The sequence below is a fragment of the Alligator mississippiensis genome, chromosome 2 (assembly GCF_030867095.1).
Source record: "Alligator mississippiensis isolate rAllMis1 chromosome 2, rAllMis1, whole genome shotgun sequence".
In the NCBI taxonomy this organism is placed as follows: Eukaryota; Metazoa; Chordata; order Crocodylia; family Alligatoridae; genus Alligator; species Alligator mississippiensis.
This window is the reverse complement of record NC_081825.1, coordinates 293,429,844-293,445,684: the sequence shown is the minus strand read 5'-3', so window position 1 is coordinate 293,445,684 and position 15,841 is coordinate 293,429,844. Positions and strand designations below refer to the sequence as shown.

General features: G+C 41.7%; 1 protein-coding gene across 14 annotated transcripts in view; it reads right to left on the bottom strand.

Moving 5' to 3' along the window:
- The window catches only part of KTN1 (kinectin 1), a 99,447-nt gene that overhangs the window by 34,437 nt on the left and 49,169 nt on the right, over window positions 1-15,841 (bottom strand). For 10 of the 14 annotated variants that reach the window (XM_059723336.1, XM_059723331.1, XM_059723338.1 and 7 more), the window contains 15 exons: window positions 14,963-15,069; window positions 13,340-13,472; window positions 12,041-12,128; window positions 11,550-11,716; window positions 11,041-11,121; window positions 9,871-9,908; window positions 8,508-8,598; window positions 8,141-8,209; window positions 7,440-7,477; window positions 7,223-7,313; window positions 4,830-4,898; window positions 3,627-3,661; window positions 3,412-3,502; window positions 1,813-1,881; window positions 2-27 (listed from right to left, as the gene is read on the bottom strand). In XM_059723336.1, coding sequence (XP_059579319.1) covers window positions 2-27; window positions 1,813-1,881; window positions 3,412-3,502; window positions 3,627-3,661; window positions 4,830-4,898; window positions 7,223-7,313; window positions 7,440-7,477; window positions 8,141-8,209; window positions 8,508-8,598; window positions 9,871-9,908; window positions 11,041-11,121; window positions 11,550-11,716; window positions 12,041-12,128; window positions 13,340-13,472; window positions 14,963-15,069 — 1,193 coding nt within the window. The remainder of the gene's footprint in view (window position 1; window positions 28-1,812; window positions 1,882-3,411; window positions 3,503-3,626; window positions 3,662-4,829; window positions 4,899-7,222; window positions 7,314-7,439; window positions 7,478-8,140; window positions 8,210-8,507; window positions 8,599-9,870; window positions 9,909-11,040; window positions 11,122-11,549; window positions 11,717-12,040; window positions 12,129-13,339; window positions 13,473-14,962; window positions 15,070-15,841) is intronic. The other 4 variants (XM_059723335.1, XM_059723342.1, XM_059723343.1 and 1 more) reach the window with 1 other exon arrangement.

The window sequence follows — 15,841 nt, the reverse complement described above, 5'->3', positions numbered from 1 at the left end:
CGTTTTCTGAAGTTCTTCCACCAATGGCTGGAAAGAAAGTCATGCAAAATAAAATTATTTCAGAAAAACTGAAAAATTCAAATATTACAGATGGCAGTGGGGAGGGGTAGGAATAGCAAGCTCAGGATCTGGTTAAGTGGGATAGAAAACAATGAAGTTTCTAGACAAATGGTTTAAGATCCGGCTTGAGTTTTTTAGCAGCCAAAAGGATTTGCAGTGCAATGGGCATTGGGAAGAATCTGTGAAATTAACCCAGAGAGCTCAGCTGGCTCTTCACAACACAGAACCATTACTGCAGCAGGCTCATCGATAACCTTCCCCCGAGCTCTCAACTGGCAAGGCATGGTCAAGCTCTGGCCTTGGTTAAGAGATGCAATTAAAAGTGTATGTCAATAATTGACTCAGCATTCTGACTCTCCCTAGGCCTTAAGCTGCCAGTACATTGTACAAAGCATAGACTGTGGCATTCCCAGTGCAATCAAGAATTCTGTATGCAAGTGCAGGTCACGCTGCTTTGTAAGCAAGCAGCATAAAAATCAAGATGTGCAGTAAGAAAAGGACTGATTAAGTGCAATGACCATCATTGCTAGATTAAGCGTATTGAGCGTAAACTGTCTGCTTGAGCTTTGGGAAGGACTTAGGCAGAAGTCTATGTGCAGGGGAGAACAAGAGGCAGAAAGACTCCTTTGATGCCCAGTTTAATTAAGCTGGAATGCACTGCATTTGCTGTTCTTTTTTTTTTTTTTTTTCGTAAGTACTGCACTTTTTAGCACTTTTTGTAAGGACTGCACCTTACCTATTAAAGCAAGGAAGACTCAGGACAGATACTGTATGCTTACAACAATTCAAAATGTGATGAAAAGCGTAAGTGTATTTGTATAGCGGGGCAGGCAGTTATTTTGGGTGCAGGGCCGCTTACTGAGTTTTGGCAAGCCATCGAGGGCTGCATGACAGGCAGCCAGGGGCATATAAATATTAATTTTCTAAATTTTTTAGGGGCCCCACGGCCCAGATAGAACGGCCTGGTGGGCTGCATCCAGCCCGTGGGCTGCATCTTGCCCACCTCTGTAGTACAGGTTCTCCTACCAGGAATTTTTGTCATTAGAAGAAAAGTGTTCTGCCATAAGTTGCTGTGGTAGAGCCTAGTGTCATTAAGCAAGCAGATCAATGGTCTGAAGAGTAAGGATGACAGCATGTAAACAAATACAGGCCCAAAAGATGCATTAAAAGAACGTTAACATTGAGTTCATGTAAATCAGATGTCACCATAATACTTAAGCAGGAGGCATCCAAATGAGGGCTACACAAGCAACCTCAAACTGAGCATTTCCCAACAGCCAAGCACTTGGCTATGCAACTTTAGTATTTCAGTTTGCACCTTTTGTTTACACAGGGATTTAGAAAAATCCACCAAATAAACAGGCAACAGCATGGGAAACTGCAGATCCACCACCAGATTTCTGCCATGTGAACCCATGGACCAACTGACACAGCATCATCTGCTACATCAGCAGTTCCAACCTTTCTGAACTTGCAGGTCCACTTCCAGCCAACTCGCTTACAAAGTCCACTTTCAGGGCAAAATCAGTTTTCCCAGCTGAATGTCTGGGGAGCACACGGTCCTGGCTATTCCTTTGGGTAACAATCCCTTGTGGGGACACTACTCTTCCCGAAATGCCGGAGCAGAGTCACTTTGCTGTCCAATTTCAGAGGAGGCATTTCCAAACCTTCAGAGCAGTCCAACCTTAACATCTGTCACTCTGCATAGGACATACATTCCCTAAAATTAAAAAAAAACAACTAAAAAGTTACCTGATCCAACTGCTGACTCTGCAGATTTTGAACCTCGTTTTTCAAGGATGAATTTTCTGTTCTCAGTACCTTATTAAAGGAGAGCACATAGTGACAAAATGCTGATTTAAGACAGGCTAGAATATTTTTTTAATTTACCCTTCTTCAGGAGAGAAGAATGACTAATGAAAACCAGCATTTCCCTGTAAAAATGTCTGCATCTCAGATCCATTCCCATTTAAAGTGTAAGAATCTCAGAAATTAGAGATGGAAGAGACTATCCAGAACCTCCCCCCAACCCCACAAAGGATAAAATCCTTTTTTTTTTTCTTTTTTTTTTTTGGGGGGGGGGGGGGGGAATTAGCATACATTTGAATTTTGGTCAATTCTTATGATGATTTCAGTTATTTTTTGGTATATTATCTTTAGTGTACAAGACACACCTTAATTTTAGACACCTTAATTTCAGGGGAGGGGAAAGGAGGGGAGGGGAGACAAGGAAGTTCACATACAATAGAAAACAGAAAATACAGTATATTTTTGGTAGTCGCCAGTATAGCATCTGAGCACCATCTAAATGTTAGAAACCAGCAACAGTCACCATTAATCCTATGTGCTGACAAGAAGAAGAAAGTGCTTGAACAGAATTGCAGGAGGACAATACTTCATGATGGACAATCAAGTCTACAATAGCAGTTCTGTTGCAAAACCAGTCACTACAATTTTATCTTGGGCTCAGCCCTGCTCCTCTGAAAGTCCTCACTTCCGCATTCATAAACCATTCCCTAACCAACTTCTTATTCCCATGTAATGTAGCTCTCACAAAAGGTCAGAAGCCCCTTGGGCATCTCTATCCAAACCATCTCAATGGAGGACTCTGAATATCAATATAGAAACCTTGATCCAGATTCTGTTCAATAGGGAGTACCATGGAGAAAAACATTAAGGCAATGGGCTCGCACCAACTTCAGTTGAGCAGCTGCATTTTGTGCCAATGGGGGCTCTTTCATCATGTCTGCCTTCATACCCAAGTAGAAGTTTCAGTAACTGAGTTTGTTCTAGGCATATTGATTTGCTCATAACCTTCAGTGTTCAGTAAGCTGGGGGCATAGCTTTCTGGCCAGCTACAGAGAGATATCGTTAGGGAGGGTTTTCAGCAATTTTCCAGCCTTCCCAGCATTTTAACATATTCCTCCTTTTTTAGCTGTGGACAAATATATTTAGGTGGATGGTGGTTCCAAGTTGAAACAATTTACAGTTTACTTCATCCCTCAGACCACCAGTTAGAATAGAGAAGTCTTAGCCACCTCAATTTGCAGCCACTTTCCTTAGCTAGAGACTTGTCCCTAGTCAAATACACCCCTAGGATCGTTAGTTTTTAATCTCTCAAATAGGATATGTAAATCAGATTTCTCTAAGATTCCTTATGTTAGTTGAGAGCAGGGAACACCATCAACAGTAAGTGAACATTTTGCCTTGAAACGGAAGTCAGTCATGTTCTTATTGAAAGGAATGTTCTGAAACTAAAAGTTAAATATACACATGCTCTATTATGGGAACTGCTCATTCACATACTTCCCATGGGGAGAGAGGGAGAATAATAATAGCATGTGATTTTACCTTCAGCTCCTCCTCTTTATTAGCCACTTCAATGAGTCCTGCCTCAAGCAGCTCTTCGACCGTCTTTATTTTATCATCCTTTTCTCTAATACTGAGAAATTAAAAATAGAAGTTACAAAGCACTCTTCATGAAAAGGCACTTTACACAGACAAAAGCATCTTACCGCCAAATAGAGATATTTTTGTATGCTTGATGAGAAACAAAAATGTCTTACCTTCTTTCCAAGTGCTCCAAGACCTCTTTGTTAGTCTACAAATTAAATATATATATAATTAGCTGGATCAACCAATATATATTTGAGATTTGGGTTTGAGATCTTAGTAACAGAGAGGACTGGTTAGCACCAATGTCTCTACATTTTTGACAAATCATTCAAAAGTACAGTCTTTGTGGTAAGTGGCCTTTATGGTGCTAATTGGAAAGAATGTTTAAAGACCTGTAGAGGTCACTTCATTCCCAGGCAAACCAACTTTTGTACTCCTTACCATTAGTGAGCAACAAGCAGCAAGGAATTTTCGATGTCAGACCTGAACCCTGTGAGATGCTAAATGTTCCCACACCTCAGTGACCTCTTCAGTGGGAGTTAAATGGCAGACCTGGGATGCAGTTTGCCCACATCCCAGATGAGCACCATAATCAAACAGAATATTGAGGGAAGTGAGAGTGCCCATCTCCTCCCAACAGCGCTCCATAACAGACTGTCTGTTTTGTCTCCTTGTGTAACAGAAAAAATTGTGAATTTCCTAATTATTTGTGGGTAGAAAAGTCATTTCCTGGCCAGCTCTCTTGCCCCCTCCTCTGGATCATGGGACTGCTTCAACCAGCAAGCTATTCGTTATTCCTGGGGGTCCCTTTCAATCAGTGAAAGATTTATTAGTACTATTAGATTCCCACACAAGAATTTTGGTTTTGATGAATTAAAGGGTGCTGGGGAAAAAAAAAAGATGTCAGCAAGTTGCCTGGCCAGCTCTAGAAAGCAACATGTCATAACAACAGTGGCCACGGCCAAACTATTTTGGAGTAGAAAGAGCAAGACCTGTGACAAATGTGTCGAACTATTTCCCTTAGCAATGTTTTCTACAGGCAATCACTGACTTGTGTACTTTTTTTCTCGCTTGTCAAAGATGACAGAGCTGATAAAAGGCAAGAGACTGGTCTGTGGGGGAGCAGGAAGCCTCTCTCTGAGCCTCTCTCCATGGGATTCCTCAACTGAAACACCGCTCCTTATGCTCACAGGGCTTGGGCAGAAAGGGCCTTCCCTTGTACAGCAATGGAACTACAGCCCTAAGAGCTAAGGGTCATGCTGATGACTTTTCAACAGCACTGCAGTGCTCATCTATTCTAGGGAGTACTGCCAGTTCCAACAAAAGTACTGAAGAACAGCTATTAAATAAGCTGCAGAGTGTATAGATTGTACCTGCTCAGATAAGAGACCCTGTAGCTTCTGCATTTCCAACTGCAAAACTTTGTTTTTCTCCTTCACAACCTGGAAGAGAAGGAAATAGCAAGCTGTCAGGTCAGAACTGCACATGCAACATTTTCACTTCCCCGTGAACCACGTGGTTCATTCTAACGGGAGAACTGTGGCAGGGGCTGCTAACCGCACAAAAAGAAGATCGCAAAAAAAGTTGCATTTCCCCCCTCCTCTTCTTTCTTTTTTTTTTAAAGCTTCCTCTGACTATTAAGACTTGTCCCTCAGGCACTCAGAAGAAATTAATGCTATTAACAGCCACGTGCACACATGGGATCTTATTGTCCCTTGTACATGATACAGTGCAATCTAGTCTTCTTCCAAAAGCAACCTCCTCCTCTGTGCCGTCTCAAGCTACTTCTGATGAGCAACTTTTACAAAATAGTTATTCGAGGAAGCAAGCATGCCAGCATTGCCTCACCAGCCTGTGCAAGCTAAATATTTATAAACAACCAGCAACTGGCATCCCAAGGAAAAAAGAGATACGGCTGCAGCCTACTGCATTCTCCAGCTCCAGCTGTTGAAGTAGATGTCTGCAAAACACAGCTGCCTTGGAGATTCACTGAGGCAATAAACTAGTTTCTCTCAAGAGTCTGGCACAGAGAGAGCTCTATCATAACTGGCAAATCAAGACCTCGGGAAGAATGCTCTAGCTGCATTGTGGTTTCAGCAACACTGGCTTCTAGAAAGCATTCTTATCTCCACCAGTTAAAGACTGCTGTGTAGACTCTTGAACTTTCTTAGATCCTGGAACCAGCTTCGTGCTGCTGAGGGTTCACACATCCGTTTGATTAGGATGAGCAAAACAGTAAAAGAAGCCTTTGGTTTACCGACAGAGTCAGAAGATAAACGGCATGTTACGGTTTTTATTTTCTGTGCCAATACAGCAGAACCCAGAAGTTCCCCAGGGTTTGATTTCTTACCCTCCTGCAATGATGAGGGATTTGTGAGGTATCTAGGAGCAGACAAAACCACAGCAAGCAGCTGCGCATGACTGCAGTAGTATCCAGCTGAGTGGAGAAGTGGTGCCCTTGAAATAAAAGCTGCAAATAGGCCAAGCCGCTCATCTTTAATTCGGCAACCTACTGTGAACAAAGTGGGTCTGGTTCTACTGTATTAGTGACACTGGTGCTGGCAGGAAACCAAGTCACCCCTAAAGCCTCATTCAGCCTAGACAAAACCCTCCGAGAGGCCTTTCTGGAGGTCACTATTTTATCAAAGCTTGAACACATTTTACTACCATTTGTCCATAATTTGCCTACCTAGCCACATGTGCCAGACCAAGCAGGAATAAAGGACTGCTCACCAGCAGCATGGATTTCCAAGCTAAAAGTCATATTTTGGATCCTACTTTAGATCCCCCACTTTTGCTAGCCGCTTTCACACTCCTTAAAGATATGCTTGGGACTTCAAAAATATTCCAAAAACGTCCACCTGCCTCAGACCTTCACAAGCAAGTTTAGACAGGGGAACACCACAAGCAGGGAACTCCAGGGAAGTGAAAAATAAAAGTTAATTTATTTTAAACTAATTATTCAAACTAATTTATTTTAAACTATTTTAATTTTTATTTTAAATGCCCAGCACCATTCCCTCCTCCGTGAGCAATGCTGGGGTGAGTGCTGGTAAAAATTATGTTCAGAAAGAGGAACCAAGAATACTATCCTATGCAGAAGGAACTGCCTATAAAGAAGGTAGCTTCAAAACCCTGCTTTGTAGCCATCCAAATTCAGAAACAAGGGATGTTTGAGGGGGTTTTGCTTTAGCTTTTCTCTTGTGTACACAATATAAAAACAAAATAGCTCTTCATGGAGGCATTCACATGTCATAGCTATATCTTTAAACAGCTTAGCTCTTATGCTACCAAGAGCTTTTTTTTTTTTAAGCTAAAAACAACTCTCCCCCCACCCCCAAAAAAACGACCTCAAACCAGGCATTTTTACATACAGATAAGAACAAAAATTAAAATATTTACCTGTGATCTAATAATCTCAATAATAAATGCACACAAATCAGGGTTCATCAGTTTACATTAGAAATGGGAAGCACAGAGAAACTAAACAACTTCCTCTTTCACAGATTTCATTGGAGACACTAGACTTCAGACTCGTAACAAATGCATTTAAAATGGTTTAAAACAGGTATTTACTCCAATTGCACAGCTTTACTCCATCAACAGCACCATCACAGCATTATATATTCCAAAGATCAACAGCATTATATATTCCAATCCAGCCTTAGCTTTTGAAAGCATGTGTGTAGTTCCACTCCACGGATTAATGCATGGCTATGAACCAAAATGTATTGAAAATAAGCATAATAGCCGCTGTGCACAGTACCTTAAATTCTTCTTTTGTGTTTGTAATCTGAGCAAGGTCTTCTTGTAGCTGCTCTTCAAGTGTTCTTATTTTGTCATCTTTCATATGAAAACTGAGACAAAAACAGTTAAAAATGCTTTCTTCTCTCTCATGTACTTACAAGAAGCCTTGATTTAAACGAGTATAAAGAGAGATGCGCTAGAAGTTGTTTACCCAATGTTGGATTTATTTTATTTACCTTTTCTGCATCCTCTCCAGTTCATGGGCAGCAGCAGCCTACACAGAAAGAGGATTAAGTAGTCTTAACATGCATCACATGATTCAATCAACTACACTCTCCCATACTAAAAAGCAGGAGCAAGTCGTTTTTATAGGTTCTCCCAGTACATCAGCCTCTAGTGCAAGTAAATGGGTCATGCTATATTCACAGGCTGTATGCTCACACATTTCACATTTACTCATTCAACAACTGGTAATTCTCATTGGTATCCTACCATTTCCTATGACCATTTGAGTAATATTTAGATACACAGCCAGAAAACAGTGACCACAGACTGAAATATTAAGGGCCAAATTTCCTATAACTGCACAGGGAAAGATGATGTTTGTCATAGATTGATTCATGCAAGTCATAGGAATAGCATTCACTACTGTTGACAGCATCTTGGAAGGATACCTTTGAAGATTTAAATGAATCTTTAGAAAGAAACAATTTACTTATTGGGTTATTAAAATCAGATTTAAAAAATGAATACAATTAAAAGGGATTTCCTCAGATACTATGTTTCACAGAATTTATCACTGAATTGCCCAGTTTGGTAACCTTTATATTTCAAAAAAGCTCCTCTAGAAGTCTGATAGGAATCAGTTGCTCTACTTGCAAATTAAGGTACGACTCAGCATAAGCATGGCAGAACATGGCCATTAAGCGCTGCTTACCTGTTCATTTGTCAGAGCCTGTAACTTCTGCACTTCTGTTTTCAGGGATAAATTTATATTCTGCACAGCCTGAAGAGGAAAGAACCAATATATCTGCTTTTTAAATATGGATCCCACTCCAAGTTTGTCCTTGTAAGCATCTCTCAATGTTTTCCTTAGAGCTTCCCATTTTCATCAAGAAAGCCTCTCCAACCCTCTCTGAGTTTACCATCACTTTGCAGCAAACTTGGATCCTGCTCCTACCATCGGGTAGGAACCCCTACCCCTGTGGTAGCGGATGCAAAGATCTGGCCTATGGAGTTCCAATCCACGATCAGAGCCTCCAACAAGCTTGCTTTGTAGTCATTCTTTAATGTGGATGCTTTACCTTGATCTCCTCTTCCTTGCTGGTTAGATTGGCATGTTCATTAGCCAACGTCTCCTCCATCTGCTTTATCTGTTTATCCTTCTCTGAAACTCTGTATAAACAAACCATAACAATAATCTGTAATAAACATAGTTTTTTCTAATATGTCTTAAGTATTAAGCTGCACTTATTGATTCAAACTGCAGCAAGGCAGATGCAGATTAAATCTCAGGGGAAATTTCCTAACTGTCAGAGCCGTGGGACAAATGGAACAAGCAGCCCAGGAGGTTTTCAAGTTCCTCTGCTGGAGATTTTCAAGAAGTGGCTGGATGGGCACCTCTCTGGGAGAGTTTAAGGCCAGCAAATCCCCCATCTGTGCAAGGGGTTGGACTAGTTCACCTCCAAGGTCTCTATAATTATAAAAAGGAAGAGCATAGCAGTCCAAGCTCTGGCCTGCTAAAGTTATTCCTGTTAACACCATGGTTTTGGACATCAAGGGCTTCCCACTGGGATTTTTAATCCTCTAGGCCAGGGGAAATCAACCCTTTCTGGCTACAGGCCAGAATGATTCACCACAGGGGAGGCAGGTAGTCAGGTACTAGGACCCAGCCACCAGCTACCACTTGTCCCTGTGGTGGAAGTGGGGAAAGGCACCTGCTAAAGCAGGGGTGGGCAATTATTTTGGACAGAGGGCCACTTACTGAGTTTCGGCAAGCCATCGAGGGCTGCAAGACAGGCAGCCCAGGGCAGATTAATATTAATTTTCTAAATTTTTTAGGGGCCTCGTGAGCCAGATAGAACGGCCTGGTGGGCCACATCCGGCCCCCGGGCCGCATTTTGCCCACCCCTGTGCTAAAGCCACGTATCTGAAGGCCAAACACAATGGTTCTATGGGCTACATCCAGCCTGCGGGCCATCGGTTGCTGACCCATGCTCTAGGCTCATCAAAAAAGTTAAAAGATGGGCATTATAACCACTCTGTCCCCTCCCCCAAAATGGGGCAGATCTAGCACCAGGACTCAGCCCAACTACTGACTCTCATGGACACGCACATTCCTGCACACTGCACTGCTCCTTGCACACAACCAAAGGCAAATAAGAAAAGAAGCATTCACTTCTGAGTAGCAAACAGAGCAGCATACAACGCACTCCAAGTCAGGGGTGGGGTAGTCCAGGGAGGGGAAATCCGGGAGGAAGAGGTTTCACAGCTTCTAAGAGAATCGCACAATACAGGTTTGGGGTTTTTTTAAACCACTATGTAACAGCATTTCCTTAAGGAGTCTCTCTCCTATGTAGCCAGCGCACATTTAAGAAGAGTGTGTACATACAGGGCAGGCAATAAAGCCAGCAACCTTCATAAACACATGAGGAAATGAATCCTTACACTTTGTGCAGTTCTTCTGCCAGGACTGAAGCAGAGGTCTGTAGAAGGAGGGAAAAAAATAGCTGAAAGTAAAGCCAAACCCTTGTCTACACTGAGCCAGGAACAGCATCTGCTGGACTTATTTAAAGATATTATAAACTGACACTGTCAATCATAAAAAATTCCTGGCAAAAGGAAATATGAAACAGTGTAAACACATATTAAGTTCCTGCTTACATTGGGCCCAGAAGCCAAGGCACCTTCAGTGGAAAGCAGAACTCTCTGATTTTCACCAGGGTCAAACAAATGTGAAATAAGCAGCGAGCACCCCTCATAGTAAAGGGTCTTACAGACATAGTGCACTAAGAGATATTCAACTGGCAGGCCGCTTTCAAGATGTAATGCACTCTGCAGTGTTGTTATTCTATATTAAGAACAGCTTTGTTTGATAGATGTGATGTAGGAATGAATGGTATGAGGAGAGCAGAGGATGTTTTCCTCTAGCTAACATCTATCCATACTGGCACATGAACAGCCAACTAAAAGATTTCTCAGTTGTCTGAAGACAAAGAGGTGCACTGCATTGAGTCTGCTCCCTGACAGTCATCCCAACAGAGCAGACTTGCTCATTATCAATACACCAAGCAAGGAGTGTCAAGACCTTTTCCAAAGTGTTCTGCATTCCATTTGAGGGCAGACTGGATTCACACTGCAGAGCAGCGCTCCCTCTAAGCTGTGTGGTGTGCGCAGCCGCACAGGTGTGCTCATGCTGCACTACCAGGCGCGCCTGCATGGCCACACAGCTTAGAGCGAACGCTGCTGCAGAGCCTACACATACCTCTAATTGTGAAGGCTCTCATATCTCTGCGTCAAGTACCATAGACTCTTCTCATACAGTTTTTCCTAGCCCCTAATCCCAGTAGTCACCGAAAGACAATCACCCCCCCACACGCCATGTTTCCCCGCCTCCCAACTAAATAGTACAGAACTGATTTTTTGCCTCCCTAATGTCAGCAGTGTCAAAATGAATGTGACACTCCTGAGCTATATAGCTACAATATATTTTGTCATACTATTCTTCAGACTCCTTAAAGTGTACTTTGTATATTATAGGTACTGTTTTCACATGTTAACTGGCTTTTTAAAGAACATTTCCCATTTAAGATTGCAAACCTGAAAAAAAAGTCTTACAAGGGGGTGTACCTGGGCTGCCATTTGTGAATGAAACTTTTGAAGCTGAGTTTTCAAAGCCTCTTTCTGCTCCAACAGCTCCTTGGGAAAGACAGACAAAGAAAGGAGGTTTATATCTGCCACTGGTGAAGAGACCCTGAGCAGTGATTAACAAGGAGTTTTTAGAAAGTTGGGCATCAGGATTTTACACCTGAGACTCACTGCTCAATAACAATATTTTTCTAAATTACCTAGTCTGAATAGTATCGGGTGAAGCTACAGAATGGCAGGGAATGACAACATGCAACATAAAAATGTTCCCTGCTTCTCCAACTCGTACAGCAGCAAGCTTTATGGAAACCAATATATCATCAAAATATCACACTGAGTTGTGAAATGATAGTTTGGAACGCAGTATATTCATGTTTGTATTCAGCTCCAAAGCTCTGTTAAAGCAGCACTAAAAAATCACCGTGCTTTGTTGTATGTGAAGGAGGGGGAAAAAAAAAAGTCACATGCTACTGCGATACCTGAACCTGCATTTGCATAGACTCCTCTGCAGTGACTCTCTTCTGTTCAGCCTCCATTAACTGCAGCATCCTTTGCTCCAGCTGCTGTTTAGACACTATTGTATCTGTGAGCTTACTGTGTAAGCTCTGGATTTCATTGTCTTTGGCCACAAGCTTATTCTGCACATCTATGGCATAAAAAAAAACAAAAAAAAACTGTGATGAAATGCATAATTTGGGGAGGGGGAAGAAGGAAAATTAATTAGAAGACTTTTGTTTCAGCAAAGGCATAACTTATTTACCCCTTGTGTTTAAAACAGCCATTGTTATCATTGTCACATTAAAACATACTATCTCCCTAAGGTATAAGAAAGGGTATTTCTGAAGTCTTTCCTTTACATTTTCCTACACAGTCTAACTTATCTGTCCAATATATCAAGAATGCCCTTTGTATACTTGGGAAAGATGAAGTACAGTATACCTAGTATCAGGAGATAAAAGTTTTATCTCACCTTGTTGTGCTGCTTCATGCTCTGCTGTTCTTTTCCTGAGAAAGGTTTGGATTTCCTCCCATCTTCTCTCGGCTTCCTGTTGTTGGACCTTAGATTTTAAAGTTTGGGGTTGGAAAACAAGGGTTGGTGTTCAGCCTTTGGGATATGTTTAAGAGCACATCCCTACTCTTTAGTGTCCTTTCTAAAACCTTATCCAGTGGATGGCAGAACCTGACACTGCCACTGAAAGCCATGCCACATTGGAGCCATTTAATCCCAATAAGCCTCACCCCAAAGGAAAACCTGGTCTAATTTCTCAAAGTCCAGACAACCCAAACTACAGGCTGCTAGCAGACAGATTTTTACAGCTAAAAAGGTACCACTTCCCCATGCACGGTTAGGAATGCTATTCAGAATCTGAAGTGGCTGGATCTTTTACAGACTAACATTAACCACAATTTGATCCAGCTCCACAGGCACCTCTCTAGCGAGAGATACACCTGGGTATGGCTAATGAGAGAGATCTCCTTTCCAAATTATTTTTTGGAAACAAGTTTTGAGTTTGTACCGTCACAGAAGAATTTTCAATAGGAAAAGCTGAAGGTACATGGAAGAAAGGAGATCTCACTATGTCATTAACAAGAGGTAAAAACAGAGCCAGAATCTTACCCATTTAACAAATACAGCATTTTTTTTCAATTTATATATGAGGAACAAAAAGACATTTAACCAATACATGATTCAGCCAAGGGCAGAGCTTTCAATGATTGCAAATACTATTTCAGCAATGTTCAACAATGCAAGTTAAGGACATATTTTGCTATAAATGTATTTTACTCTATGAGTATTGTAGTTCAGAAAAAAAAATATGCAAGTGCTTGAATTTTCACCTAGACAGGAAGCAGCAAAAGCCAAGCTTGCAATGGACAGAAAAGAAGTTAAAACCCCTCTCCTGTATTTACTCTCTTATTATCACTGTTTTAGGGAAAATTTTAATTTAATTTGAGGAAAATTTAAGTGTCCTATTTCTCACTCCTCAAAGTTTCAGAAGCAAGATTTGTTTGGCAGCATCTTTTACTGGATTAACTATATTAGTGGGGCCATAACCATATGCTATCCACAAACACAACATACCCTTCCAGATTGGCTCCATACAAGGTATTGTTACCAAACAAATCTTGTTTTTCACTTTTCCTCCCCTCAGCCATTACAGCTACTTTACTATGAAGTCTCAGAAGGCATTTCTCCCCCCATTCAGAAAACTACAGGCAGAATTTAGGGCATGGCAAAACCAGAGGGGCAGAAGAAAATGAAAATCACCTTGAGCTGAGCAACTGCTTGCTCAGCATTCTTCTTTTGGAGTTCCTCTTGCTGCAATTTATTATTCTTTTCCCCCAGTTCATTCACAAGCCTGGCATACTCCTGACGCAGTTTGTTCAGCTCAGCAGACTGCCTAAAAAATAAGAATTTTTATGCACTCTCTCAAGGTTACAAGCAACAGTGCAATATTGGCAGGCACTCAAATATCAACAAGTCTGACTGCTAAAGCACTGGAATGGGACAACGTTCAACACTGGCATCTCAAAAAGCAGTAACCCCAGTTAGCATCTTTGGAAATTATGCATATAGAAAACAACTGGGTAAATTGTTAGAGCCATAAGCTGTATATATCCTGACCTGGGTACCTGTAGCACAACAGAGCCCTGCTTGTAGCTTTATTTGGACCATAGAGTGGCACTGCAATAGAATTAACATTTCTCCGCTGGGCAGACATAACTTAGGAGATGGAATGACTCTGCTGGTCACTCCTCTCAGAAAGCCTCCCGATATATCTCATTGTGCCACCTATTATTTATAGTTATCATTTATCCCAGCATGATATCCCAGTAAAAAGATGATTTAAGTCCAGAAGTATTTCAGCTTCCCAACATACAGGATCAGTGCTTTAGCTGCATATCATCTGTCAGACACTGAACACCTCTATACTTCCTCCTACTTGACAGGCAGGTCATTCAGCATTCTCATTATCTGCTGGTGATGCTTGCACCAGAGATCAAGGTTTAGTAAGCAACACTCCTCTACTGCCAAATATGAAGGGAAGCTCAGGGAAGTGACAGCCTTCACCCAAAGTTTCTGCTTTTGTAACTTTAAATCCTTGTTAACTTTGCATCAGGTTATATGCCAGGTCCCCAGAACAGGTAGAAGCTTAGAGCTGGAAGAAACCTCAGGAGGTTATGCAAGTCCAACCCCCCCACTCAAAGCAGGACCATCCCCTAAGGCTCTACCTAGCTGGGTCTTTAAAAACCTCTAAGGATGGAGATTTCACAACCTCTCCGACAGTCTGACAGATTACTAAAACAAGGTAATTTGGCATGACAAAAACTACAGATAAAGGCATTCCTAGGATCTCAGGGGCAATAACCATTCACAGGCTACCTGAAGACAGGGCGTTTCAGGCTGTGAAAACCTACAGGCAGACATCAATAGAGAACCAGGCAAAGCAGCACAACAGCAGTTTGCAGCTAACTTCCACGGCATTTTCTTAGCTGACCAAGAATTTATGGTCCAGACTGTCAAAAGTAACCAGGTGATGTGGGTTTTCAATTTGAAACACCTTGAGGGAATGGCTTTTCAGAAAGTCCTAAGTAACCATCCTTCAGAAAAAGAAAAACAGGACTCTTTACAGGGTCTCAAATTGAGGCAAACTCACTAATCGCTTCTGAAAACCATGAGCCATGTGCTTGGTCCTCTAAGTATCAGAGCAGGCACTCCTAGAACATCAGTACACATCCACATAAAAGTCCTGACTCTGGAGACCAATGCCAGTATAATTTACCATTCAGTAGCAGCTTAAAATGAAAGTGTGGTGGCCAAAACAACTCTTCAGGGGAAGCCTCACATTTAAAAATCCAAACAGGTAGTTTCAGGGAGCTGAGGACATACTTGCTTTCCATTTGGTTGGTAGAAGTACTGACAGCATCTCTCAGGATACCATTTTCTTGTTTCAGGTGGCTTATCTCAGCCTCCAGCTGCTCACGAAGTTGCTGGAACTAGAAGGGGAAGGGGTTGGGGGAGGAAATCAATTAATATCATAACATTTTTCCCCCCCATAGTTCAAAAGAATAATTTTTTTAAAGTGTCAAGAATGGCTATAGTGTAATTAAAAAATATATATATTACCACAGTCTTAGGGAAAGAAAGCTTATTTGGAGAGCTCCTAAATTTTGCAACACATGCCCCATGACCCCACTGACTCAGATCCGCTAGGCTGAACCAAGAACAGCATTTGTTTCGCATACCAGCATACCCACTGGAATGCATGGACCATTCTCATAGAAAAACTAAGTGTTCTTGGTTGTGTGACTGCCTAATGCAAAGACATTTTAAATCCCTTTTACAGTAGGATTTTGTACAAACATCACGACAAATTATTTCAAAACAGAAAGCAGGCAGAGAGGTTTAAAGCCAGGAGGAAGATAGAGTGTGACTCTCTGGTGCATGGACTCCAGTACGTTAAAATGGCTTGAATTGAGTCTTCATTTCCAAGATTCTAGTCGATTTGAGATGCAAAGGAAGCTAGTTTATGAGCCAGATCTCTTATTTAGGCAAAGGTGAAATTTTACTGCAGCCTGAACAGAGTCAAACTGACACAGTTGCCTTGATTATTTAAAACGAAACTCAGGAGGAATGATTCAGCATTTAAGAATGAGGACTCCGTGGATCAGATGACAGGAGGTCTGGCTGCTGCAAGCTACTAGCTGATCCAAAAGCCTGCAACGCACACAACTTAAATATTCTCTTTCCTCCTCCATTAGTATCAGT